At 39.8% G+C, this 25928-nt stretch overlaps 1 protein-coding gene across 2 annotated transcripts in view; it reads left to right on the forward strand.

Moving 5' to 3' along the window:
- Positions 1-25928, forward strand: part of CORIN (corin, serine peptidase) — a 268435-nt gene that overhangs the window by 134113 nt on the left and 108394 nt on the right. For both annotated transcript variants that reach the window (XM_067531205.1, XM_067531206.1), the window contains exon 5: positions 4429-4610. In XM_067531205.1, coding sequence (XP_067387306.1) covers positions 4429-4610 — 182 coding nt within the window. The remainder of the gene's footprint in view (positions 1-4428; positions 4611-25928) is intronic.

Here is a 25928-nt window from a genome sequence, read left to right on the forward strand (position 1 = left end):
GCCAGCTAGACATCGAGCTGTTCATCACTACCCATTGAGCTTGATGATCCAGCCAGCTTTTTATCCCCCTTATAGTCCATTCATCCAACCCATACTTCTTTAACTTGCTGACAAGAATACTGTAGGAGACCAAATCAAAAACTTTTCTAAAGTCAAGATATATCATGTCCACCACTTCCCTACATCCACAGAGCCAGTCATTTCATCATAAAAGGCAATCAGGTTGGTCAGGCATGACTTGCCCTTGGTGAATCCATGCTGACTGTTTCTGATAACCTTTCTGTCTTCCAAGTGCTTAAAAATTGATTTCTTGAGGTCCTGCTCCATGATCTTTCTGGTGTCTGAGGTGAGGCTGATTGGTCTGTAGTTCCCTGAATCCTCCTTCTTCCCTTTTTCAAAAATGGGCACTATGTTACCCTCTTTCCAATTGTCCGGGACCTGTCCATATCTACGAGTTTTCAAAGATAATGGCCAATAGCTCTGCAATCACCTCAGCCAACTCCCTCAGCATCTTCGGATGCATTGCATCCAGCCCCATGGATTTGTGCATGTCCAATTTTTCTAAATAATCCTGAACCTGTTCTTTCAGCATGGAGGGCTAATCACCTCCTCCCCATACTGTACTGCCCATGCAGTAGTCTGGGAGCTGATCTTGTCTGTTAAGACCGAGGGAAAAAAACATAGAGTACTTCAGCTTTTTCCACATCATCTGTCATTAGATTGCCCCCTCATTCAATAAATGGCCCACACTTTCTCTGACCACCTTCTTGTTGCTAATGTACCTGTAGAAACCCTTCTTGTTACCCTCTATGTCCCTTGCTAGCTGCAACTCCACTTGTGCTTTAGCCTTCTGATTTCACCCCTGCATGCTCGAGCAATATTTTTATGCTCTTTCCTAGTCATCTGTCCAAGCTTCCACTTCTTGTAAGCTTCCTTTTTGTGTTTAAGCTCACTGGAGATTTCTCTGTTAAGCCAAGCTGGGCGCCTACCATATTTGCTGTTCTTTCTGCACATCAGGATGGTTTGTTCCTGTGCCCTTAATAAGATTTCTTTAAAATAGAGCCGGCGCTCCTGGACTCCATTCCCCCTCATATTAGCCTCCCATAGGATCCTGCCCATCAGTTTCCTGAGGGAGTCAAAGTCTGCTTTTCTGAAAGCCAGGGTCCGAGAATATTTATAACCAGCAGCTCATATTGTCAACAGGAAAATCCAGAAGCCATTTGTTGTTGTCTTTCTTCTGCACACAGCCAGACCTTTTACATGATATTGAAACTTTCTGCCTTTCAGCATGACATAAAGTCATGGTGAAAGATACGATTTTAGAATATAAGTGCTTATTTCCAAGCAACAAGAAAACTGCCAACCACAGATTGGGAGGCACAAGAGACAAGTATAGAGATAAGGGCCTTTATCTCAGATGTGAGATAATTCCTACACTTCAGTGTGTAAACTGCATTTAGCATTGGGTAAAAGTCCTTAGCATGACTTAGGAACATATCTCTAAAGATAACAGATATCTAAACACCAATTCCAGTTCTGCAGCCAGTCAGGATGCCCAGTAAACACGATAAGGGCACTGACAGTACATTCACCTCATTAGTGTTTAAACAGAGAAATGCCATCATACTGATTTCAGAAACACTAGTCAACACAATAGGTCAAGGGGGAAAACTGAAATCTCCTCAGGCTCCTGTGATTTTGATCTAATACAAGTTTCATATTTATAAAATAGAAGGCTCATGCGCATAAACATGTGAGCTGCTTTATCTTTCTCCCCTTCACCACTGGTAATTGGATAGCTACGGTAGCTTTTTGATCTCCAGCGCAGTATCACTTTCTTATTATTGACCAATTAATCCACTTTTACACTCAGACAGGGAGCCTAAATATGGAAACGAAAATCTTGGCCTATACGTTCCCCAAATTCTAGTCATTTAGCGCTGAACCCTTATTCCAGTGCCCACTTTGGGTAGCCAGACTGGCTTGTGAGTAGATGAGCAAGAGGGAAGAATCCTCTCACACAGGCCTGAAGCATCTGCAGAGCCCCTCCAAAGGGGCTAGGCTGAATTATACGTCCATGCTCCTTACACATCCCTTCTGTAGGGTGGAGGAGCTGCATGGTGGCAAATCCTCTGGCCTGGCCTTTTTCTTCCCCACATCCTGCACTCTGCCTTGCAGATAGCCCGTGATGAGTAGATGTTCCCAAATCAGGCACGGAGCCTTGCACAGAGAAACTACACTACCTCTGCCTCCAAGAGACCCTCCACAGCTTTAGGGGATAGGCAGGACTTGTCCCTTAGTGATAAATAACTACTCCCAATCATGTACATTATAAATGCTGTGACAGTATTTCTACTAGAATGGTTGGTGAGGGGTGGTATAAGGGTTTTATTAGCTTGAGTTTAGGATATGCTCAGAGCTGACTCACGACTGACATTGAGGGCTGGTCATCCCAAACCATTCATATATGTCCTACTAAGTCTTCTCCCCAGATCTTACTCTAATATTCCAAACCCTGGAGAGGCTTTGAACAGAGGCCGGTTTTATTTAAATCAGCCCATCAAAGAAATGTTTCCTTGTTCCCACAAACTTGGAATTTACCCCCAGCCCTGTGACTGAGGATGAGCAAGACTCAGTTCTGGACTGATACCAGCTTTTGCATAAGCTTTGCTTTCTGACATTTTATGGTACTAGAGTTATAGAAATGTGGACTTTATACAATTGGAGATTCCCAGCTCTCATCTGGGATACACAGCACTCGCTTTTAATTCTGGAAAGGTCTGAGATCATACTCTAAAGCCAGGATATTTCATAGGATCGTAGAAATTACCATATTGGAGCAGACGAGTGGTCCGTCTAGTCCAGTTTCTTGTCTTTGACTTTGACCAGTACCAGCTGCTTCAGAGGAAGGTGCAAGAAACCTTGAAGAAATGGAATAATCTGTCTACAAGAAAAGTTTCTTCCTAATCCCCATTAGTTAGAAGCTGGTTTATTTCCTCAAGCAAAAGAGTTTATATCCTTTCAAAACTGTGGGCTATTTTTAAATCCTTCCTGTAATAATTTGGGATATTCTTCTAATCCATATAAATGATCCTTTTCTGAATCCTGTTAAACTCTTTCCTTGATGGTATCTTGCAATGAGGTCCACAATCTAATTGTGTTATATGTAAAAGCGTTTCTTTTATCAGTTTTAAATTTGCCATCTTTTAATTTAATTGAATCTCCTTGTTTGTGTATTATAAGCAAGGGTGAATAGAATTCCTGATTCACCTTCTCTGTGTCATTTACTATTTTGTATATATTCATCATTTCCCTACTTGTTTGTATCCTCTGTAAGATAAATAGTGCCAGTTTTGTCAATCGTTCTTCATATCAGGGTTTTTTTCATCACCTGTCTCTAAACCTAATCTATTGTTGCTGATATGCCTTTTTGAGATAGGACAAAGTATTCTTGATGAGGGTATACCATTGGTTTATTTAATGGTGTTATCGTATTTTCAGTAGTATTCTCCATCCCATTCCTCAGACATTTTGTTAGTTAGACCACTGTTGTACACCGAGCAGAGTTTCATTGAGCTAGCCACAATGATAACTACACCTTCCTGAGCTGCTAATGGTAATTTAGAATCTAGTAAGGTGTATGAACATTTCACATTATTTCTTCCTATATATATATTACTTTGTATTTGTCAGCACTGAATATCTGCCATCATGTTGCCCTTTCACTTAGCTTGGTTAGGTCCCTCTGACTTTCCTCATGGGTTTCTCAAGTCTTGACTAACTTTGTGTCATCTGCAAATTTTGCTTTCTCACTGATCATCCCCTTTTCCAGATCATTCATAAATGCATTAATATATAGAAATAACAGAATACATAGAAAAAGCTAATTAGATCGTTACTGGAGATGTCACATTTATAAGTTTTAATTTTTCTCTTGCTATGATATGTGTATGTGTGTATGTACATGAATGGGGAAGATCAAAGGAAAGCAGGTATATACATCGATATATGTCAGAATGAGAGAATAAAATAAACAAGTACACTTTATTTAAATCTGTTACACTGTTTTTGCAAACAAGTTTAAATCATGTTTAATGTTCATTGCCAGTCAGATTTCTAGGATATTTTAGCTGCTCATCTTGGATGGGATTGAACTGAGTAAGAAATTGATTTGAGTTTAATCTGGGTTTAAATTTAGTTTAAAAGACAATGTAGATGGGACCTTCAATGAATAATGAAGACTTCGCTCCAGACCATTTTATCCATTTTCATACCACTCTGCACAGTTTCGTTGAACATGCAATTACTCAAAAATGTTGAATTTTTATTAAATTAAAAAAAAAAAGAAAAGAAAAAAAGAAAAAGTAGCAATAATTTCACAACCTAATAAAATATTTCTTGTTTTTTTTCTTTCATTCTTTCCTCCAGTCGAGGACTCCTGCCCTGCAGATCATTTTGTGAGGCAGCAAAGGAAGGTTGTGAACCCGTCCTGGGGATGGTGAACTCTTCGTGGCCGGAGTTCCTCAAATGCTCCCAGTTCCAAAATAGAAGTGAAAATGACAACACCACAAGGGTCTGCTTCTCGCCATGGCAAGAGAGAGGAAAACAATGTATGTTTCCCTGTTTTAATCATTAAATTATATTTTTAATTTTTGCTTAATAACACATCCTTGAGTGTATAGACTCAAAGCTTCCAGGGGATGAAATTGTGATTATAAGATAAGGCTGATAGTGTTGTCTATTATTAAGGTTGCCCCAAACTTTCCATTACGAGACCCTGATATAAGTTGTTTTGACAAACGTTAACCATTTGTGCCAAAATTTTCTATGCTGTTATGTATGCTGGAGGCTGATATTTTGTGGGGAAAATTTCAGCCAAAACAGCATTCCGACTTCCGAAAACAAGTCTAGGGAAAAGTAATAAAATAATAAAATGTGGTGATCTTTTCTCTGATAAATTCTAGCGCCCCCACGCTTTGGAGCAGGATCTTGAAATTTGGCAGAGAGGTAATCTTTGGGACAGGGATATGCCTTTTGCTGTTCCTATGAAAATCCACCCAAATGTGGCCAAATTTATAAGCCTTTTAAGAATCACAGATTGCACATGCTAAATATAGACTTAGAGTTTAGGAGCTAAAATCTCCAGAGATTCTGTGTGCACTGAACATGCTCCATCCGAGTGCTGCCAGGAGTGTGCATACAGCATCCCTACAGAGTGATTGAATATGTTCCATCCCCCGAGGGAGCCAGACACTGGAATTGAAGGCAGGAAGTCTGTCCCTCTTTTGTTCCCAATAACACCCATCCCTCCTGCTGGTGCCCAGGCAGCATGGAGGGGGAAGATGCCTCAAATGCAGGGAGGACAAGAGCTGGACCACAAAGAAAAAGAATAAATTGGCATAAGTAGCCAGAGAGACTGAGGCTCAAGTGGGAGGGAGAGAACCTGTGATCAGAAGTTAGAAGGGGACTGGATTTGGGAGCTGGGGTGGGAGGAGACGGGCACTGGGAGCTAGGGGTGGGGGTGGAAGGAAGGGGAGCTAGAGACTGTTTGATCAGAGAGGCTGGTACTGGTTGGACAATGAGACGGGGAGATGGGGGTGAGGGAGACTGGGACTAAGAACTAGTGGGAATAGGGGAAGGGAGAGACCAATGTGGGTGTGGGGGGAAGAACAGGAATTGGAAGATCAAAGAGACTGGAACTAGGAGCCAGGGATTGGGGAGACTGGAACATGGAGCTGGTGTGGGGAGACTGAATTTGGCTGAAGAGCCAGGAGAGGGAAATTGGGACTGAAAGCCAGTAGATACCAGGAAATGGTGGCAATGATAGAACTGGAACAGGCAATAGGAAATGATGATGGGGGGAGGAGGAGCGGAAGAGACAGATTGGGTGAGGAATTGGGATGGGGGAATGTTATCATGTAATTAAATACTGTGTCATAATGAGTATGCACAAGGGGGCAGAATTAAGGTTGCACATGCACTTCCTAACTTTTGAGTGCTTAATTTTGCACTTAATGTTCTTTTAGCATAGTTTTTTATATATAAAGCATAGGGGGCAGTGTTTAAAAATATAAATGTATCTATTAACTTTTAGATAAATTACAGTTGGTAGAAATGTTTAAAAAGAAAAAAACGTTAAATCCCATGACACTGAACTGTTAGCTGAGACTGACCTGCCCAACAGAGTATGATGATAAGTTGCTTAGGGCTAACATGATGGATTTAATGTGCACTTAGGATCTGATCCCTGTGCCCATTGAAGGCAGTGGTATAGCTGACGCTGACTTCAATGGTGTAGATTAGGCTCATCTAAGACTATGGACAGGTCTGATACTGATACAGTAGTGCCTGATACATTATTCACCCCTGATTTGTAAGGCAGGACACAGGTCTGCTTGATTGTTAGATTAGTAGAAAGTGATGGTCAAACGGTCGATTATGTAGTGGAAGACCCCCTGTTGATCAGTTAGGGAAAATGGCTGGTGCCAGCTGTGAAATTGGTCACTCGAATCTGTGCAAGCTGCAGTGATCTTGGTTCATTATTCACAATTCTAACGCGTTGCCAATTAAAGCAAAGGGTAATTTCAGTCGTGTTTTTGCTTGGACATGCACAAATAATGGTGTGTGCTTAGGTGTATATGAAGAGATTCCACGTGGAATGTGTGATGGAAACTACAGAATACTGAATGTTTTTCATTTCTAAGAGTGTTTCTATTTTTACTCTATCTTTTGGCAGATGGTGTCTGACTATTGTGTGCTTTCTACATATTTATTACTTAGAAACTATGCTCCTCAATGTTTTGCTTTTAAGGCTCGTGGATTTTTGGGATTTTAAGGGGGGTCCATATATCTGTCTGGCTTTCCATTTGGTTTGCCAGAAACACAATGACTTACCTCAGTGGCCAATCACCAGGCTCCCTGATTTATGTCTGTCAGGCAGAATGAGGAGTGCCTAGCAGATAAACTTCTCCATGTGAGAGCTATTGTTATCTGTCTCCAAGTTCCCTTTTCCCTCCACAGGTAGGAATGGAACTCACATCCAGGAAAGTAGGGAAAAGAGCAGAGATACCTCGCTCAGTTGCCAGGAGATAGGGAGAAAGAGAGAAGAGAACCTTCCCTTCCTTCCCTCCCTGCCAGCAGCTGGGGAGGTGAGGCTGAAAAAGAATGTAAATGTATCCCTCTGTAGCATGGTGACTTTTCTGTCTTAAAGACACAATGTCATCATCACTAATAGATCCAACACTGTGACATAAACAACAGAACTCAAGGATATCACAGTGCAATAATTTTGTGGGTCTCTACAACTTTAGTCAAAGGACAAAATGGATTCTCAGCTGTTAAAGGATGAATGCCACCTGACAAAATGCAGGAGAGTTTTAAATCAAAATGGTATTTTTTAGTTGCAAGTGTCACAAAGGAATCTGAGTTTTTGAAATATGTTATCAACTTCTGAGGCTGGTGTTCTGTAGGTCTTGTGTGGAAATGAAAGCATCTCTGAAGAAAAAGCTACTTAGCATTCTCTCATTGCCTGGTAAACATCTCATTATGCAGCCTCTTTTCTTTTCTATTTTCAATTATTATGCAGTATGTGCCCACTAAAGGCTGAAAGGGAAATTGGCTGATATAAAAATACAAAGCTCTGGGAATTCAACTGCAGAGGTTTGAAATAAATATTTGCATTAGTTTCACAGATGAGTTGTGAGCATATAAGGGTGTGAAGGTCAAGTTTTGTCAGTCTTTCCTCCCACTTGATCCCTCTAACCTATACTCTACCTTGCCTGCAGACTTGGAAAAAACAATTTAAATAGCATTCCTGTGGGTCTGAAATGCACCTCCCTAGCCATGAAAATACTTCAGTTGTTTTCCTTTCTTCTAGCTTTCCCTCCGCCTCCCTGGTATCTTATTTGCTTTGACTAGCCAAAGCTGATGATGGTGTTAAAACTGGAGAGAATAGTATGTGGTAATTTAAGTGAGAAGTAAAATGAATGCAATTCTATAAGCTTGAAGCCTATGGGGGAGCCCTGGAATTTTTTCTTAAGTAAATAGTCTAGATTGTAAAATGTTTTTAGAACCAACAGTGAATGTAAATGCTACTGTACTTCATACAGTGAAACCTAGACAAGATACAACCCTCAATGGGCAGCAACTGGCAAGGTAGCCACCACAAACACCTGCAAAGTCACATAGTTTAACATGTGCAGCTGGGTTCCAGCTTCCCTATGCCTGGATGTCTTTTGTACCCTGTGAAGATCTTAAATTTCTCTCCCTGTATCTCCAGTTCAGAGGGCCCAAAGAGATCTTGTGCTGTGCCATTTTTTCCCTGTCCCGGTAGGTTTTACAGCCCTCCTGGCTTCCCAAAGTTGTCTTCCCAGTATTACCGACTCCTCTGCTCCTGCAGGTTCCACACCTAGATTCCTGCTTCAGTTCCCATATTTGCCTCCCTGCAGACATGTTAAAACATACACAAGTTTCCATGGCCCTCAGTAGAATGCACTTCAGGTCCACTCCTCCTGCTGACTTCCTGTTTGCAGCAAGTCCTGTGGAATTTAGAAGGGCAGGGAGGCCAACCTGAGAGCGGGAGCAGGAATCAAAGCTTTAGAGTCTCTAGAGCTAATGGGAAACATGTCTTGATCACAAGAGGTACCTGGTCTCTGCATTCCCCTTCATCTGCAGTGCTCTGCAGTCTCCTCCGGTTGTCTTTTCCAGTTCCAAAGGTCAGTAGAGCTCCTGAGTACCACAAAGTATCCTGCTCCCCTTTCCCAAGGCAAGAAGTGAACGTTCAAAACCTGTAAAAATAACCCAGACCAAAACAGACAATTTCGAGACAAAATCTTCAATTAGCTGGAACTCAGACTCAGAGCTCCCCACTTTCAAATATTTAGGTTTCTTTTCTGTTAAACTTTGGATTTCCCAGGTTGCTAATGGTTGGTGTTTTTGATAACTACATCTACCTTTTTAACATTTTACTCTTATTTATTGCAATGTACCGTCAGCTTTAACCTCATCTTAATGACATTTTTGTCTGGCACACTGGTTATTGTTGACATCCTACATTCTATTTTGACTATCAGACAGTGACACTGAGTTTTAGAATGATGATTGTTATCAAGCATTGAACTTTATTGCAAATACAACAATGTGGAGCACACCATGGTTGGTGTGAATGCCAGATGGTCTTGGACTGTCTTTATATTTCCTGTTTACACAGTCTCTTATCTCCTTGCTCTTTGCCCTAGTAGCCGCTCTAAACATTCACAACTAACACCACCGGGAAGATCCCAACCAGTCTTCTTAAAGGCCTTCTTTGCCATCACCCCATTTCAAATGACAGAAGATGAATATTATGCTATTACTATTCCTATACTCAGTTTAGTTTTCAGGATGCAAGTATAAACATTTCTAGCAAGGTGCCACACGATATATGTTGGTTTGCCAAGTGATGTGCCATGTCCTTGGGTCATGGCCAGGAGAAACTTTTATTGTTTAAATGGAAAGAAGTGAATGGATTTTCTATTGTCTCACCCCTCAGTACTGCAGAGCACATGGACCCATTGCATTGGGTTTAACAAAGGCTAAGCAGGAAAATGTAAAAACTCCTTGTTAAAATATTGGTCGCACATCAATGGTTGGACCACTTCTGTAGGGCTTTAGTCCTTTTCCTTTAACCATGTAGAAGTTGTGTAGAGAAATTTTAATCATTTATTCACTTCTGCTTTACAAATTGTGGAAAAGAGATTTACTGGGATGGAGCCTTCTGGTAACTGAGACATCCCAATAATGGATCTTAGCAGGTAAGATGGCACAACAGGACAGATAACCTACATGAATATAGTAATTTAGAGATCTTTTCACTGCATAAATTTATGTGAAATTAATTTATTTTTTAATTTAATTACCAGATATTTTAGGGGAAAACATTAATTTGATGTGCAGAACAGAGTGTGCAACACATTTGCTCCTTAGGCACCTGAATGACACCCTCCCATTACTCCAACAGGGCCATAATTTGAAAGGAGGACCAGCTGTAGAGAACTGTCCCATTACTGGGATGCCTACAGCGCACAAGGGCTTAAGAGGTATAATTGTAGAACTGGTTTGATTGTTACTAAATGGGTGAATGCAGCACGAGCTAGTACAGCAGGGTGCTGATAGGGTCACAGAAAGCACTGTTTTTCCCAAAGGCATTTGACAGACGCTGAGCTGGCCTATAGCTTTTTGTTGGTGCTGCTGTATTCTTCATGACATTGTTTACTGGATGGTTTTCCTTTTGCATGCTCTTAGTAATGTTGTTCATCAATGCTGACAATCAGCCATAAGTTTCTCTGTCATGTACGTCCTTTATTTTTGGAATTGGTTGCCTGAGGAATCATTCAGCAGATGCAAGGTTGTGGCTGCTGCTAAGTCATCTCTTTCATGGTGATCTGCTGACTGCTGTATTTCTGCATTGTCACCATTTGTACATTTTAGTTAGACTGTAAGCTCTTCAGGGTATGATTGTCTTTTTTTGTGTGTTTGCACAGTGCCTAGCACAATGAAGCTAGGGGCCCATAGGCATTACTGTAGTAGAAATAATATTACAATATGGATCATTGAGTCACAGCTGGCTTTCCAGATTATGGTTCTGTGTGTGCTGCTTTTTGTGGTTTTGAACACAGTTATGAACATTTTCTGACGGAGTGCTGACCTGACCTTGTGGTCAATGTAGACCAGGAATAATCATCTTCAGCATGTCAAAGTTGTGTTCAAACACTGTAAAATTTTATAATGTACACAAGCCCTTAATGTATCTTGCATATCCTTCTAGGGACTTGATACCAGTCTCTGATAGCTTCCTAGTGATTAACACTCTTCTCCTTTACCTCTTACTCTCCTCTGACTTTTCCTGCTCACAATACAATCACACTTTAGTCTCTTCCATCTTAAAAAAATCCCCACCCTTCTTGCCTCTCCAACTACAGTCCCATCTTCTTTCTCCCTTTCACCTCTAGTTCATTAAATAAACTGTCTACTACCACTGTCTGGAGTTCCTCTCCTCCAATTCCATCCCAGACCCTCTACAGTCCTGTTGCCACTACTCGCACTCAACTGAAACTTCCCTTGCCAAAGTCTCTAATGACCTCTCAGAACCAGTACTCCACCCTCATTCTCCTTGACCTGTCAGGACCATCAACCGTGCATTTCTTGAAATCTTGTCCTCCCTTGGCTTGTGCGCTGTTGCCTCTCCTGGTTCTCTCTTACTTTTCTAATGATTCCTTCAGCATGTGCTTCGGAGGAGCCTCCTCATTCCTTTTCTAGCTTTCTGTGAGACCTCCACAGGGTTCTCTCCTTGGTCTCCTTCTCTTCTCCCCCTAGGTCCTATCTCTGGGTAATCTCATTCGCAGACACAAATTCAGTTATCATCTCCATGCAGATGACTCACAGATCTACCTTGCTACTCCATACCTCTCTTCTTCTGTCTAAAGTAAAAACTCAGCCTCTCTCTCTGACATATCCTCATATATGTCTAGCCGTCAACTAAGATCCATCTTCCCCCAAGCTCTCCCTGCTACCTCCCTTCTCAAGGATTATGGACAACATGACCATCTGTTCTGTCACTAAGCCCCATACTCTGGGCATCGTTATTGACTCAGATCTGTGTTAGGGTATAAGGATATAATTTAAGTTCGTGTAAGTATTTAAGACTGTGTATCTGCCTCAGATGATATTCTAGGCCTGCCTTTGGGGCCTGTGTGGCTGCCTGAAAGCTAAAGTCTTTGAGATACACGTTAGCAAAGAACCAAGACATAGCGTATTCCTTTTGCTTGCCTGCAATTAGATGGGTTTTCTTTATTCCTGTGGAAAAGATAAGGGATGTAGTTAAAATGTTTCAAGGCATAGTGAAGGTGTGATATATGAATGCACAAATGAGAGAAAGCTCTGACTCCTCTTCAAGAGAGACGTCAGAGCAAGGCAAAGCAACTGGCTCGGAAATAAAGGGAGTTGTTAAAAAGAAACATACACATAGTGCCATAAACTGATCATGGCCAAAATGTGACCCTGCTGACTGCCCTTCCCATGGAGTACAGAAGGGGTTGTACTAAAGCCCCCAGACCTCCCAAAACAGGACATGACCATATATTAGAAGGGGTGGTATTGGGGAGGGAGGGAGGGAGGGCTACAGGTATAATTAAGGCTATCAAGAAGGAGCGGAAATGGGGGTTTCATTGCCGTACAGAACCATGGTCAGGGAAGAAGGAGTTCTGTGGGGATATAGAATTATGATGGGGGGAAGGGAACTCTATCAGCATATAGAAAAATAAGCCCGACTGGTGTGAAGGGCTTGGAGGTACGGTTATCTTTTTAAGCTTGTCAATGTAACCCCCAATAAATCAGTTGCAGAATGCCTGCAGATTGGACTCTGAACCGTTACTTTCCAGTGAACTGTGTCTGGAACCTGAGAGGGGACAGGGCGGGGGAGCCGTACCAACCTCAGTCTCTAGGTCTTCACATCAGGCTACATTTAAGTCTTGCAAATTCTTTTAGAATAATATCTCTAAGAAGCGGCCTTTTTATCCATCCACATGGCTAAAATTCTCATCCAAGTTCTCTGTTTCTCATTTCTTGATTACTGCAACATCCTTTTCTTTGGTCTTGACTGGCAAAATGCCATCTTGCCCCATTTCTCCATTCAGAATGTGGCTGTAAAGATCCTTTTCCTAGCCTGACACTTTGACCATATCACTTCTGTCTTTATCGCGGCAAACATAAGCTACTTATCTTCACTTTCAAGGCCCTTCATAGTCTATCCCCACCCTACTGATCATCTCTCTTGTTTGCAGTAGAGCTGTTGACTCCTGCCTCTTGTTGCTTTCTCCCATGCTGCCCCTCATGCTTGTGAGGAGCTTCCTGTAAATGTACACACTTCATTATTCTCCTTCAGATCCTTAAATCTCCTTAAAACTCTGCTGTGCTGACATGCCTTAAAACAAATAAATAAATTGACAACAGGTAGACTGCTGGTGTACTGAGACTTCTGCCTATCATGTTGACCAGTGTTATGTCATTGTTTCCCTGTACTCCCCTGTCTGTCCATATCCATCTGTTGTCTCCTTTCCTATACTTAGATTATAAGATGTTTGGAACCAGGGAGTCTTTTTCTTCTGTATCTATTTAGTGTCTAGCACTATGAGGTCTGAACCATGACTGTGGTTCCTAGGTCCTACAATAATAAATATAATAAAAAACAAACAATAAAAAAATAAAATAAAAGCTTTTGAGACTATACACCACTCTCACTTTCCACTCATACGTTTTCCTGCTACAGTGAGTCTAGATATAGAGGTATCATCACGTAGTTCGCTCATTTCTGCATTGTCTCTTCTCAACAGCATTCTCTGGAAAGGTAAGTCTCAAGAATAAATTACCCTATGGTCACATGTTTTTGCAAGTAGCTGGAAAATATTGCATAAAATATAAAATATAATAAAATTGCATAATAATTGCACAGACAAAAATTCTAAATTGTGTGACATTAAAAGAGGCTAGCTCACATGTTTGAGGGCGGCTTTACTGCTGATCAGTGCAACAGATGACATACAGATCAGAGACAATGATAGTTCTATTGCTACTATAACATACAAAGCTTTGAAAATATTTTTAAAGTTCAAAGCATGCTAAATGCATTTTAATTCTGTGGTTATTCCAGGGCAACTTTTGGGATTATTGAATTGTTTTACATTCTCTCCCCTAAATGCCCTGCAGAAAAACAAAAATAAATTTGGCTCACCTCAAAGGGAGAACACTGTATATTCATTTAGCTGCACAGCAGAGGCACTATGTTTAACGTTGTTCTATTAAAAATTGACGCACAAGTGGCCCATATGACAGGATGTGGGCAAGATTTTATAATTTCAAAATTATACAGCATTTCTTGTGGGAGAAAACAGTTGTTCATTTTCAGACTTCTAAATTTTCCTTTGTAGTTATAAAAGATTCTATATTCCACTAGACTGCCACATTGTCATTTATTTATATTATAGTAGTGTCTAGTGGCCTTCCGCTGAGTTGGTATAGGAAGGTCAGATAAATCCTGCTTATTGTTATAGTAAAATATTTTTTGTAATTACCAGTAGGACTGTGTCACATTGTTAGCAACATTTTTCCTGGACACTTTTGAAGTTTTGTCTCAGGTGATTTCACTTCCCCCAAATTGGTTTTTTTGTGATATTTCAAAAAATGTAGGTTTTGGATCAAACCACTCTCTTCCTGCTCCCATGTTTTATTGCAAATTTTACACTCAAAATTTCACTCCTATTAGAGTGAAAGCTGTGGGCTAAAGTCATGGCTCATAGCCCAGTGCAGAAAGTACAGTGCTGTTTTTTTCCTCCATAGGTTTTCTTCAGAATCTCTCTCTTCCTCTCCATCTCCATGACCTTGATTATTTCTCACCTCAACTCCTTCTAGCCTCAGCCTTCATAACCCCCATATCATCTTCCACTTCAGTCCATCCAAAATATTGCCACAAAAATGATCTTCCTAGCCAACTGCTCTGACCAAGTCCAACCTTCTTAAAAATCCCTTCACTTGCTTCCCCCCACATACCAGGTACAAGTCAAGTTCCATGTCCTCATTTTAAAGGCCCTGCTGCCCAATGTGGCTATCACCTCCCCCTCTGCTATTATCTCCTCCTTCTCCCCTCCTTGCCCCATTTACTTTCCCCAACCTGCTTGACTCACCACCTCCTTTGTGTTACATTCCCACTTCTGCACCTGTGCCCCCTTCCATTTGGACTCCCCAGGATCCCCTTCTGACCTGATTTATCATGCCTCTGCTTCATCCTCCTGGGGTCGATCCTTATAGCCCACTTCTTTCTACAAGTCCTAGTCTTTTCTTCAGCTGCTCATCAGGTGGTAGTGCATCAAAAATGCATGCTCAAAATTACATGTGCACAAGTGGAAGCCTGGATCTGAAAATCTGCTTGATACATCACTGGGATGTGATGTACATAACTCACACCCAGTAGGGTGACTGATTCCTTTAGCTCACTCTATGAATAGATGGTTCTGCTTTGTTTAGACCATTCTGAAGACCCTGTCAGCCGTAACACTTTCTGGAGATTCTAATCATTAACATTTCCTGTTAGCACCTAGCCTTCCTTGCGGTTATGCTGTTGTCTGGTCAACTAGGTCTCTAAAAACATGATACTACCTGGCAACCTGACAGCCTCACATCATGGTGATTTCATTAACAGAAATGTAACAGAAAGTAGAGTACGTACATTTGTAAATCAGTGCAGACCTACTTTTAATAACAGATGTTTGCAGCCAGATCAGTTCGGTCCTAAGAGAAGTGAGTGGTTTATGGGTAAATACTGTGAAACTTGTGTAATTAACAGTAACTTGGAAACTTTTTCTTTAACCATTCTGTAGAGGAGATTTATTTTTGTGAACTTTTCACCTCATGCTTATTGCAGCAGTCTTTCTTGGATGCAGTATTTTAATTAGATTTTTTCTGGTCAGCAGTGTTACAGTAGTTCTTCAGTAGGAAAACAACTGCAGATAGTCTGGATAAGCTCCCTTCTTGGCAAAAACATAAAATTAGTTATTGTGCAAATACAGACTCCCAGTGATGTTTTTAAAACAGAGAATAAATACAAGATGTGCCAGATAATGGTCGTTGCATAAAGCTGTAGAAACAAGTTTTTTCAAGTCAAATACATATTGAATTAGTTCAGGTTTTTATTGTCTCTGACATCCAATCTGTCTTCCAGCCACCTGGCCCATCAGGAAGAATATAAATTTAGTGAATTAACTAGTTTCAAACCAAGAGTGACTGGTAGTAGTTAGCTGGGGACAGGAATTTCTTATTTAGAATTGTGACTTTGTTTTGTATATTCTGCAAAAAAAATGTCTGATAAAGATTGTCTAAAATCAGGAAAAGATTGCATTAATTTTAAATAGTGAGAGGCAGAGAGGGAGAGAGAGAGATGGTCTGTGTATGTGTAATAATGATATTGAGTGGCTGGAAGAATGACAGAGTAAAATACTGCCTTGTGGAAGATAAAGTAGTTCCTGAGATTGTGGTCTGTCATGTGAAGCTGAAAGCTGAGGGCAATATGCACAATCAAGGAAACTGTTTTTTCCAAAGATCAATTCCTCACTGTTGTCCACTCAGTGACTCATGCTTTATTATGTCCCAGCTATTTGTCTCTCTCCCTTTTCCTGCTTTCCTACTCTGCGTTTCTCTCTCTCTCTCTCTTTTTTTTTTTTTTTCCATTCTGTGCCTCCCAAGTCCCTTGTGTCTCTTTTTTATTTTAGGCCAATGTCATCCTATTCCCATGCCTCTGCCTGTGTGGATTGGAGAGATCCACTGTGCCCTTCTCCCACAATAGCTTTGTAGCTTGGGGAGAAGGCAAATGGAGGAGTGCCCAGGTTCTCCAAGTGCCTCTAAAAAAAATTAAAGCTCCCGTCCCTCCCGCCCAGGAAACATAGAATTATCACAATCCACAAAAGGACTAATGTTATCAATCAAGTAATATCACCACATCAGGCAGCATCCTATGGAGCACAGGGGCCATGAGCCATGCTCTGAAGGTCAACAGACTTGGGGCTTGTTTACACTTACAGTGCTGCAGCAGCACAGCTGCACTGGTGCATCTGTGCCACTGTAAGGTGTAATGAAGTCATTCTTGAAGCATAGAGGAGAGCTTCTCCTGTCGGCGTAGGTGCTCCACCTCCCTGGAAGGCAGTCCCTGTGTCAACAGGAGAAGCCCTGTTGCATTACGTTGCACAGCGGTGTGGATTTTAAGTTGGTAGCGTAGACCAAGCCTTAGGTTCTCTTGGAGCATCAGGGAAAGTGAATTTCTAGAGTCAAAGATCCTGCTTTAAAAATGCCCTGCGAAGAGCCCCAGCCATTTCAGACTTTCAAATTTGGGGACTGTTCTCTTGGGCACTCCAGCTGACTTCAGTTGAGAGCGTGGAGAGAGGCAGGGCTCAAACAGCCAGGACTCAAACCTTAGAAAGCTTTACAGAGCAATATCAACACCTTGAATTGCAATCAGAAGCTAATCTCAAGAGCAGTGGAATAACATGCTCACTTCAGTCAACTCTGGTGGATGGGAGCAGGGACAGGACAAGAGATGGAGGAAAGATGGAGTATAGACGGATAGAGACAGAAGGGTTTAATCACTAGAGAAAAGACGCTCCTGGGAAGTTAAATTCATAACGTTTGCTAGACGCTAAAAATCATGGTTTTAATAGTGTCACTGGATTTATGGCTTATTACAACAAACTGTAACCTGCTAAGCACCCTTTTTTGTCCTATGATTGTGAAGATGTTAACAGGACACTTCACTTGAAGTAAATCTCTGTGTAGTTTAAAAGCTTGTCTCTTTCAATAACAGAAGTTGGTTCAATAAAAGATACTGTCAGCCACCTTGTCTTTCTATGATCACATACTGCTGTTTTCACAGGATTCTTGCCTCATTCGGGGCATAGGATAGACAGTGCTCTGAGAAGAGTTCAGTGGAATATAGGAGACTGTTGTCTGTAGGACCCTTGCCTTATTTGTTGCAGAAGTAAGAAGGTGTGTCATGAATGAGAAGGGAATTGCAGGAAGAAAGGATGGTCTTATGGTTAAGGAAGTTGAATGTCATCTGGAGAATTAGTCTATCCCTGCCTGTACCACACATTTCCACTGTGATGCTGGGCAAGTCATATAAACCACATTTGTCACATATGGCTACTATGGTTGTGTTCCTTACTTTCTGGGTGTCTGTAAAGGGATGGACCACTCTCTGTCAATAAAATCTACTTGCACAGATTAGGGAAACAAGAAGCCAAAGCAATCAATCAAAAGAAGGTATGTCTCCTTTAATGAAAGGATGGAGCACTTGGAATAACAGCTCAAAGGTCCTTACCTCAGGATCCAAGTCCAGAACTCCTAATCTTAAAGTCCAAAACAAAGTCTGTGTGCCTGGTCAGGCTAGCCTTCTGAAGCTGAAGGGAGATCACAATGAACAGGTGTGTTTCTAGTGGGGTCTGGAAGGGATTGTCAAGGCGTTACACTATTAACATTTTTATTAATGACCTGGAAAAAGACACAAAGATTTTCACTGATAAAGTTTGCAAATCACACACAAACCGAGGGAGTGGAAAACAATGAGGAGGACAGTTCATTGTTACAAAGTGCTCTGGATCACTTGGCAAACTGGGCTTGGGCAAACAAAATGCATTTTAATATGTATACATCTAGGAACAAAGAATGTAGTCCAGCCTTACAGGATGGGGGTCTCTGTCCCCGGAAGCAGTGACAATGAAAAATATTTGGGGTCATAGTGGATAATTAGTGGAACATGAACTCCCAGTGCAGTGCTGTGGCCAAAAGGACTGATGCAATACTTCGTTGCATACACACGGGATCTTGAGTAGGCATTGAGAGGTTATTTTACCTCAGTATTTGGCACAGGTGCACTGCTGTGATGAAATACTCTGTCAAGATCTTGTGTCCATAATTCGGGAAAGATGTTGATAAATTGGAGCGGGTTCAGTGAAGAGCTGTGAGAATGATAAAAGGATTAGAAAACATGCCTTATAGTGATAGACTCAAGGAGCTCAGTCTATTTATCTTAACAAAGAGAAGGTTATGGATTACAGTCTGTAAGTTCCTATGTGAGGAACAAATATTTAATAATGGGTTCTTCAATCTAGGAGAGACAGGTATAACATGATCCAATGGCTGGACGTTGAAGCTAGACAATTTCAGACTGGAAACAAGGTATAAGGGTTTAACGGTGAGAGTAATTGACCATTGGAACAATTTTCCAAGGGTCATGGTGGATTCTCTATCACTGACAATTTTTAAATCCAGATTGGATGTTTTTCTAAAAGATGTGCCCTAGGGGGAAGTTCTATGGCCTGTGTTATACAGCAGGCCAGACTAGATGATTACAGCGGTCCCATCTGGCCTTGGAATCTATGAACTAACCCTTGCAAATTGGATAGCTTCCAGTCTCCTGTCTCTGGTTCAGCTTCCTCTTCCTGTTTACATAGATCAGCGGTAGGATGGAGCAGTGATTCTCCTTTATTATACCCAGGCACTTCTGACTGTGATCTCCTAGCTGACTCTTAAAGGCATAGGACATTGCTTCACAGTGTCCAGTTTAAGACATCTGCGATCATTTGCAGATGTGCTGGGCTCTCACAATTTCAACTGAAGCAATGGAAGCTGTGTTTTGAACAAGTGATATAAACAGGCTTGGAAGGACTAGTTTTTTATTGGTAAATTTTGGTAAACATTAATTTCACCATACACACACAAACTGACGAATGATATTTCCATTAATAATCCATCAAAATTAACAGATAGGCAAAGTAGGAAAAATGATGCGTGAGAACTTTTCAGAGTTTGATTTAAGGATGTTTATTTAGTCTATTTTGATATGTGATGTTGACCATTTGTGTTTTAATAATTATAAAGTTTTAACATTTTCAATTTCAATGTCTACAGTCATTAAATAATTACTCTTACGCCCCCTATTGTCTGACCTCCCCATAATTTCCCTCAACCATGAAAATTTAAATACATAAAAATTGAAAAAATATTTAAAAATAAACATCAATTTCACTGTCAAAATTATATCTATATATAAAAACATCAAATTCTGTCAAGCCTACATATAAAAATCTTGTTTACTTTGAAAAATCAGGTCCTAGGTGTCTCAAGTTGGGCATCCAAAATTAGTGGGCACTTTGACAATTTTGGCCAGAATCTCTCTGTGCCTCAGTTCCCCATCTGTAAAATGGGGCTAATGCCACTTAATATTACAGTCACACTTTGAAAATAAAAGTATGAAGCACAGTGATGGGGACGGTGTAAGGAGCTACCCCACTGCCTGTAGAGGCCTTTGGAGAGTGCTGGATGTCCTCTATCCCTCCCTATTACCTTGCTATGCATGGGGCCTCAAAAAGGGCAGTGAGAAGGTAGGACTATAGCTCCAAACCCTTCCATATGCACCATCTAACAAACTTGGCTGGCCATGCAGGGAGTAAAAAGGAATGCCTGCACCGGAGAGTATAGGAGCACACTGACTAGTGGATATTCAGAGACACCTCACAGTGTTCCCCTGTGGCACTGGCCCTTACTGAGGTTTGTGTTTAAATGGCACAATATATCCAAAACCCGTGTTTTATCATCTTTTGTATTCTGGTCACCTTATTGCCACAGAACTAGGAGCTATCCACATTAATTAAGACAGATGTCATATTATGTGTCTCTTATTGTAGTATCTCTGACCCCATTATGTAATTTTGATACAATGATCTATCCCTCAATAAAGAGTGCAGTGATTAGTGGGGGGTGGCGAATCATGACTGTATGAGAAGTGCACCTGGGAATGTGTAGAAGAGATGTTTAAATTATCCATATTCATGTTATCACAAATACATTTTTCTGGACAAGCTTGTATGTTGATTTACTAGCTCTAAAACTGATTGGTTTCTTGGATAAGATGATTTAATAGTCCAGGCTTCAAGAATATGTAAGTAGGCTTTAAAAAGATAATTTCTTATTGTCAACAACTAGCTGTAAACGTGTGGAAGGTACTGTAGAAGATCTTTTTTGTTACTGGAACTGTACACTAGGAAGAACAACTTAAGTTGGAAGTACCGTAGGAGATCTAGCTATCTTAAATTAAGCCCATTGTTTCCACTATCTTGCAGCTTAATTTACACAGATCCTGAGCACTGGCAATTCCAGTTGAAGTCTATGCAAACTGTGGATGGCTGGCACCTTTGAAAATCATAGCCTTGTTTGTGCGAGTGATCCAGCACTGGACAGATCCATCCATTGTGTTGCCAGCCGATCAAGATCATTGTGGAGAACAGATATCACACATTACTATATGGCAATGCTGAAATGCAGTTTTTCTTTCTTAAGCACATTAAAGGCTCTTTCTCCAGTTCAAGAGACAGGATTACTAGGTGTACTGAATCCCATAGGACTTCCCATTGAAGCCTTTCAAAATATATTATTCATATTGGGCAGTTTTTAATTGTTTTGTTCTATCACAAAAGTTGTATTGTTTTCATTAAGATTTATCTTACAGCTTTTTTCCTTGTCTGCAGTGTTGTTGTAGCTGTGTCAGTCCCAGGACAAAATGGGTGAGGTAATATCTGTTATTGACCAACTTCTGTTGGTAAAAAGGACAAGCTTTTGAGCTATACAGTTCTCCTTCAGGTCACCCTCCACACCTTGTGTCTCAGCTTTTCTCTTAACTATCATTGTATTAGGTATCTTCCATTGGGAGCTGTCCTGGTATTTCCTAATTGGTAATATATCTCAGTTCCCAGGAGAAACCTTCAATTTAATTTTTTCATCAGCGTAAAAATACCTTTATAGGCTTTCCAATGTTGCTCACCATTGTAATACCCCAATACACTGACAGCTTTTATCCTCACAACATCTCTGTGAGGCAGGGAAGTATTATTATTCCCATTGTACAGAAGGAGGACAGAGGCTCTGAAAGATTAAGTGACTCTTCAGAGTTCACAGAGTTTGTGCAGAGCTGAGAACCAAACGTACCTCTTTCAAGTCCCACTACAATACCTTAACCATAAAATCCCCTACCTCTCTTAGATTTGCCCATTTTTTCTTATGCTGATCTCTAGTGGGTAAGGACACTTTACAGTTATTTTTCCTGAATATTGTTGGAAAAAGATTCCAAGTGTGGTTCGTTACCCTGCACCGATAAGAGACCCACACAGGATTTCAGGCTGGACAGTCTCCAAAAGAGTTTATTCTGCAGAAGGTCAATTCCCAAGCCCACAAGTGGACAGTGGAAAAAGACCCCGAACAAAGGATTACAGACAGTTTTATACCTTATTACTACTTAAACATTCATGACAAGACCATACATATCCCCCTTACAAGGACACAAACCTATTTTCTCTGTAACTATTGGTCTATATTATTTGGCATACATTATTTATAAAATACTTTTACCAATGTTTTGCAGCTAACTACAAATTATCTATCAAAGTTGCATAGCTTGCTGAATTCAGCCGAGGCTTATCTCCTTCTGCATTCCTAAGAACTTTCCATGATCTGTGCACAGAGTGGAACGGTCTTGCCTTATAAACAAAGAAGCTGCAAAAATGGAGTAACTATAGTCAAGCAACTAAAAATCAACTTACAATATTCACCAGTAGACCTTTTTAGCTAACTAAAACAATAGAATAAAGATTTATAATTAAAAAGGATATAACGTGTAATTTAATGTTACCAGATAAAATAAATGAATATTTTAACTGTATTTTTTCTAACTATCCCTGAACCATGACTATAAAAATAATTTTTAAAAAAATGTATAAAGAAGCAAATGTAAACAGAAAAAATAACTATATGAAAAAGTGCTAATTTTTCAGTCAAAATGATATGATGTCCATGACTTCTTTTGATATTCTAGAATCATTTTGTATGATAGCTTTTATTTTAAAAGACTTAATACTAATTGTGATGCTTTTATTTTTTTTATTAGTCACCAAGGTTTACAAGGAATATTAGCATTTCTTGAATAGCAGAAAAGAGTTTGATTGCTATGTGTGCTCCACATTGAAATTTGATCAGGTGTTAAGTATTTATTCTGTGAAACTACTTTTTTTCCTTATAATTTTGAAGTTGTCAGACAATTGCTTCATTAAATACCTATGCTGTGTTCCAACTCTGACCCAGATGTGGTGTAACATACTTGTAACATAGATCATTGTGCTAAACTATAGTTTATATATGAAAAACTTAGCAAGCATAGGAAGGTCATGTTTGTTTGCCCTGTCTGTTGTACGTGCTGAATGAGACACATTTTTATTGCGTTGTTGAGACTGAGTCAAATTACCAGATGTTGGAAGGGATTTGGAGTTTAGCTGCAAATCTCACTAGAAGAAAATTTTAAGTTAGAATTTCAAGTTTCAGAGGTTTTTTTGCAAGTCCTGGGGTGTGATTTGTCCCAAAGAGGAGATGAGCCATTTCCACTGAAGTTAATGAGGCTGACTTGAAACCCCATGGGGAGACTCAGGCCCTTTGATACTAATCCAGTGAAGTTCTCAAGACTGCCACTATACTATAATAAAGAAAATGCCTATGGCAAAAATGCTGTGCCAAAATTCTGACACTATAATGAATCAAGTTTGTTTTGGTCCAACTGCCTTATGGTCCTCACTCAAAAATAGAGCTGGAAGAAAAACGTTCATCAAATCATTTTTTTTTCACCAAAAGTTACTCTTTGATTAAATCAAATGGTTTAAGAGAATTTTTGGTTTTTTAAATGTTTTTGTTTTTTATTTAAAAGAACACAAAAAAGAAGGTTTTTTGGTTTCAGAGAACCAAATCCCAGATTTAAAAAAAAAATGATTTTCATTTCCTGCCTGGACTTTCTCCCCCTGTTTTCCTTTTATCTATTTTGTCACTGGAAATGGAAAAAGGAAGGGGAGGGAGGAATGAAACGTAGACAGAAAAATGGGAGAGTGAGAAAAAAACTTGAAAAATGAAAACCAAAGCCCAACAATATTTTGACTTTCAAAAATTAAATATATTGTTTTTATTTTTGCATCAAAAAGCTGAAAACTTCCTTGAAAAATTTTGAAAAAAATATTGCTTCTTTCAAAAATTTGTTGCAGAAAATGCTTATTATTTTTGACCAGCTCTTCTCAAAGTACATTAATGTTTTATTATAAAGTGACGGAGTATAAACGGATATGACTTTTTTCTTCAATACACTGTAGAACTAGTAAATTTGTTATTAAAATGGTTGGTGTGCTGTTTCTTTTTCCAGAAACAGCAAGTGCATGGAATATTTATCACAATTATCAGTTACATAGCACTTTTCAGCAAATTAATAGATCATATAAATAATTCATGATTTGCTTATGTGGCTATTAATGATGAGTCTGGGACACTATTTAAGCAAGATGTTTAACTTTAGAATATATTTTTTCCAATATTCTTATAATTTATATAATATTCTGTTTTTTGTTTTAAACTTTAATTCTGAACAACATTATGTTTAGGTTTGGAAGAATTAGATTTTTATCGGTAAATATTGGTAAATGTTGATTTCACTGTACACGCACACAAACTGATGGCAAATATTTTCATTAATAAAAATCATCTACCCTAACTGAATTGACTTTGTTAGCACTTGCCCTCCCCATTGTTGTTTCTTACCGTTGGATGTATATATATACCTCCTATCTGTGATTTCCATTTCATGCATCTGACGAAGTGGGTTGCAGCCCACAAAAGCTTATGCCAGCAGAAATTTGTTAGTCTTTAAAGTGCTACGGGATTCTTGTTGTTTTTGTCATTAAATAATTACTGTTTGACCTCCCCCCTAATTTCCCTGAACTGTGAAAATTTAAATCACTTAAAAAGACCCTTAAAACCCATAATTTTGCAAACTGTGAAAATGTTAATCGCTAAAAACACTGAAAAAATGCTTAAAAATAAACATTGATATTATCTGTTGAAATTATAAAAAATAATTGAATTCTGCCAAGCCTATTTATGTTAGAGCTCCTTCAGCCCCTGATCTATATGTCCTAACTTAGTCAACTCTTCCATTGTAGCCTATGAGTGAAATTATCCCATTGCAAAATATCCTTGAAGTGTTAAGGCACTTGTACAAGAATGAGCACCACTTCCCACCATGGTAACTGGGTTTGTTTCCCTCCAGCTCACACATGTTCTGTGATTAGTTATATTGTATTGGCCTTTTCAGGCCACAACTCTTCCTGACCACTCTGTGACAATGAGGAGGAAGGGCAAACAGGATGATGTGTTGGAAAGTACACAAGTTAAAACTCAAGAAGTGTCCTGGCCCCTCTATAGGTTTTTATTGTGTAGGGCATGATTTGTCTCAGAGTAGTATTGGCCTTTAATATGATTTAATGTTGAGTTTGGAAGTACCGAGGAGTCTTTATTTTTAATGGCTTTTTGTTTAGCATACAAGAAGCTGCTGCTTATTTTAAATTATTTCCATGCTCTCTGAATTATTCTGTTGAGAATAATTCAGGACCCAAGCATAATTTTTTTGGGCCCAGTACAAACTTGTAACACAGACCCCCTCCCACACACATACCACAATCCTTCATCCCATACATACAATCTCATGAGCCATGAAAAAAGTTTGAATTGTGAAATTACTGTTACATATTCTCTCTGTGTCTCAGTCTCAAACTACAAGTCCTAGTTTAACTGCACAAGCACACACTCTCTATTCTAGAGAAGGGCCTGGGCTGGGCCAGCAGGCCCAGCAACTCACTGTTCAGAATGTTGCTTGAGACTGCTCTAACATTGCTTCTGAGTGGCTCCAGCAAATCTCACAAGATCTGGACAAGAGATACATAGATACAGGGAAATAAGTTTCTATAAATATCCTCAGGCATGATTTACAATTTAGCCTCAATTTTTTCCTCTTGGTAATGTGGGTTGCAGCCTGGGCAGAGCCCCCCAGGGCCTCCGGGCCCCAGCAAAGTGTACCCTTTCCCCGCCAGTTGGGGGCCCTGGAAGCACTTATGCATGCCTACTGGTTAAAAACAATAGCTATAAATGAATTCTTGCTGATTTTCCCAATCTGGGGGTAGGAAAAAAGATTTTGGAGGGCTGTTGAGCTTAGTGTTATATAAGATAAAATATTGCTTTTCTGTTCATGTACATCTGTTTCATCACATAATGACTTACTTGCAAAACCTCACCAAATTAACAGCAAACTTTAAACAGTTGTTTCAAATTAACAACACATTATTCCATCCATGATAATATGCCTGAAGAACTTTCAGAACCATTTTTCACTAGCAGAGGTGTACTGTAATATAAATGTGCCATAAAACGCCTAGTTGTTCTTTGAAAATTTTGTTTGATATTTTAGATGTTAAATCTATTATGCTTAAGTCTGTAAA

Source organism: Emydura macquarii, unplaced genomic scaffold (assembly GCF_026122565.2).
Source record: "Emydura macquarii macquarii isolate MOO-44397 ecotype Brisbane River unplaced genomic scaffold, CSIRO-AGI_Emac_v2 contig_3128, whole genome shotgun sequence".
Classification (NCBI taxonomy): domain Eukaryota; kingdom Metazoa; phylum Chordata; order Testudines; family Chelidae; genus Emydura; species Emydura macquarii.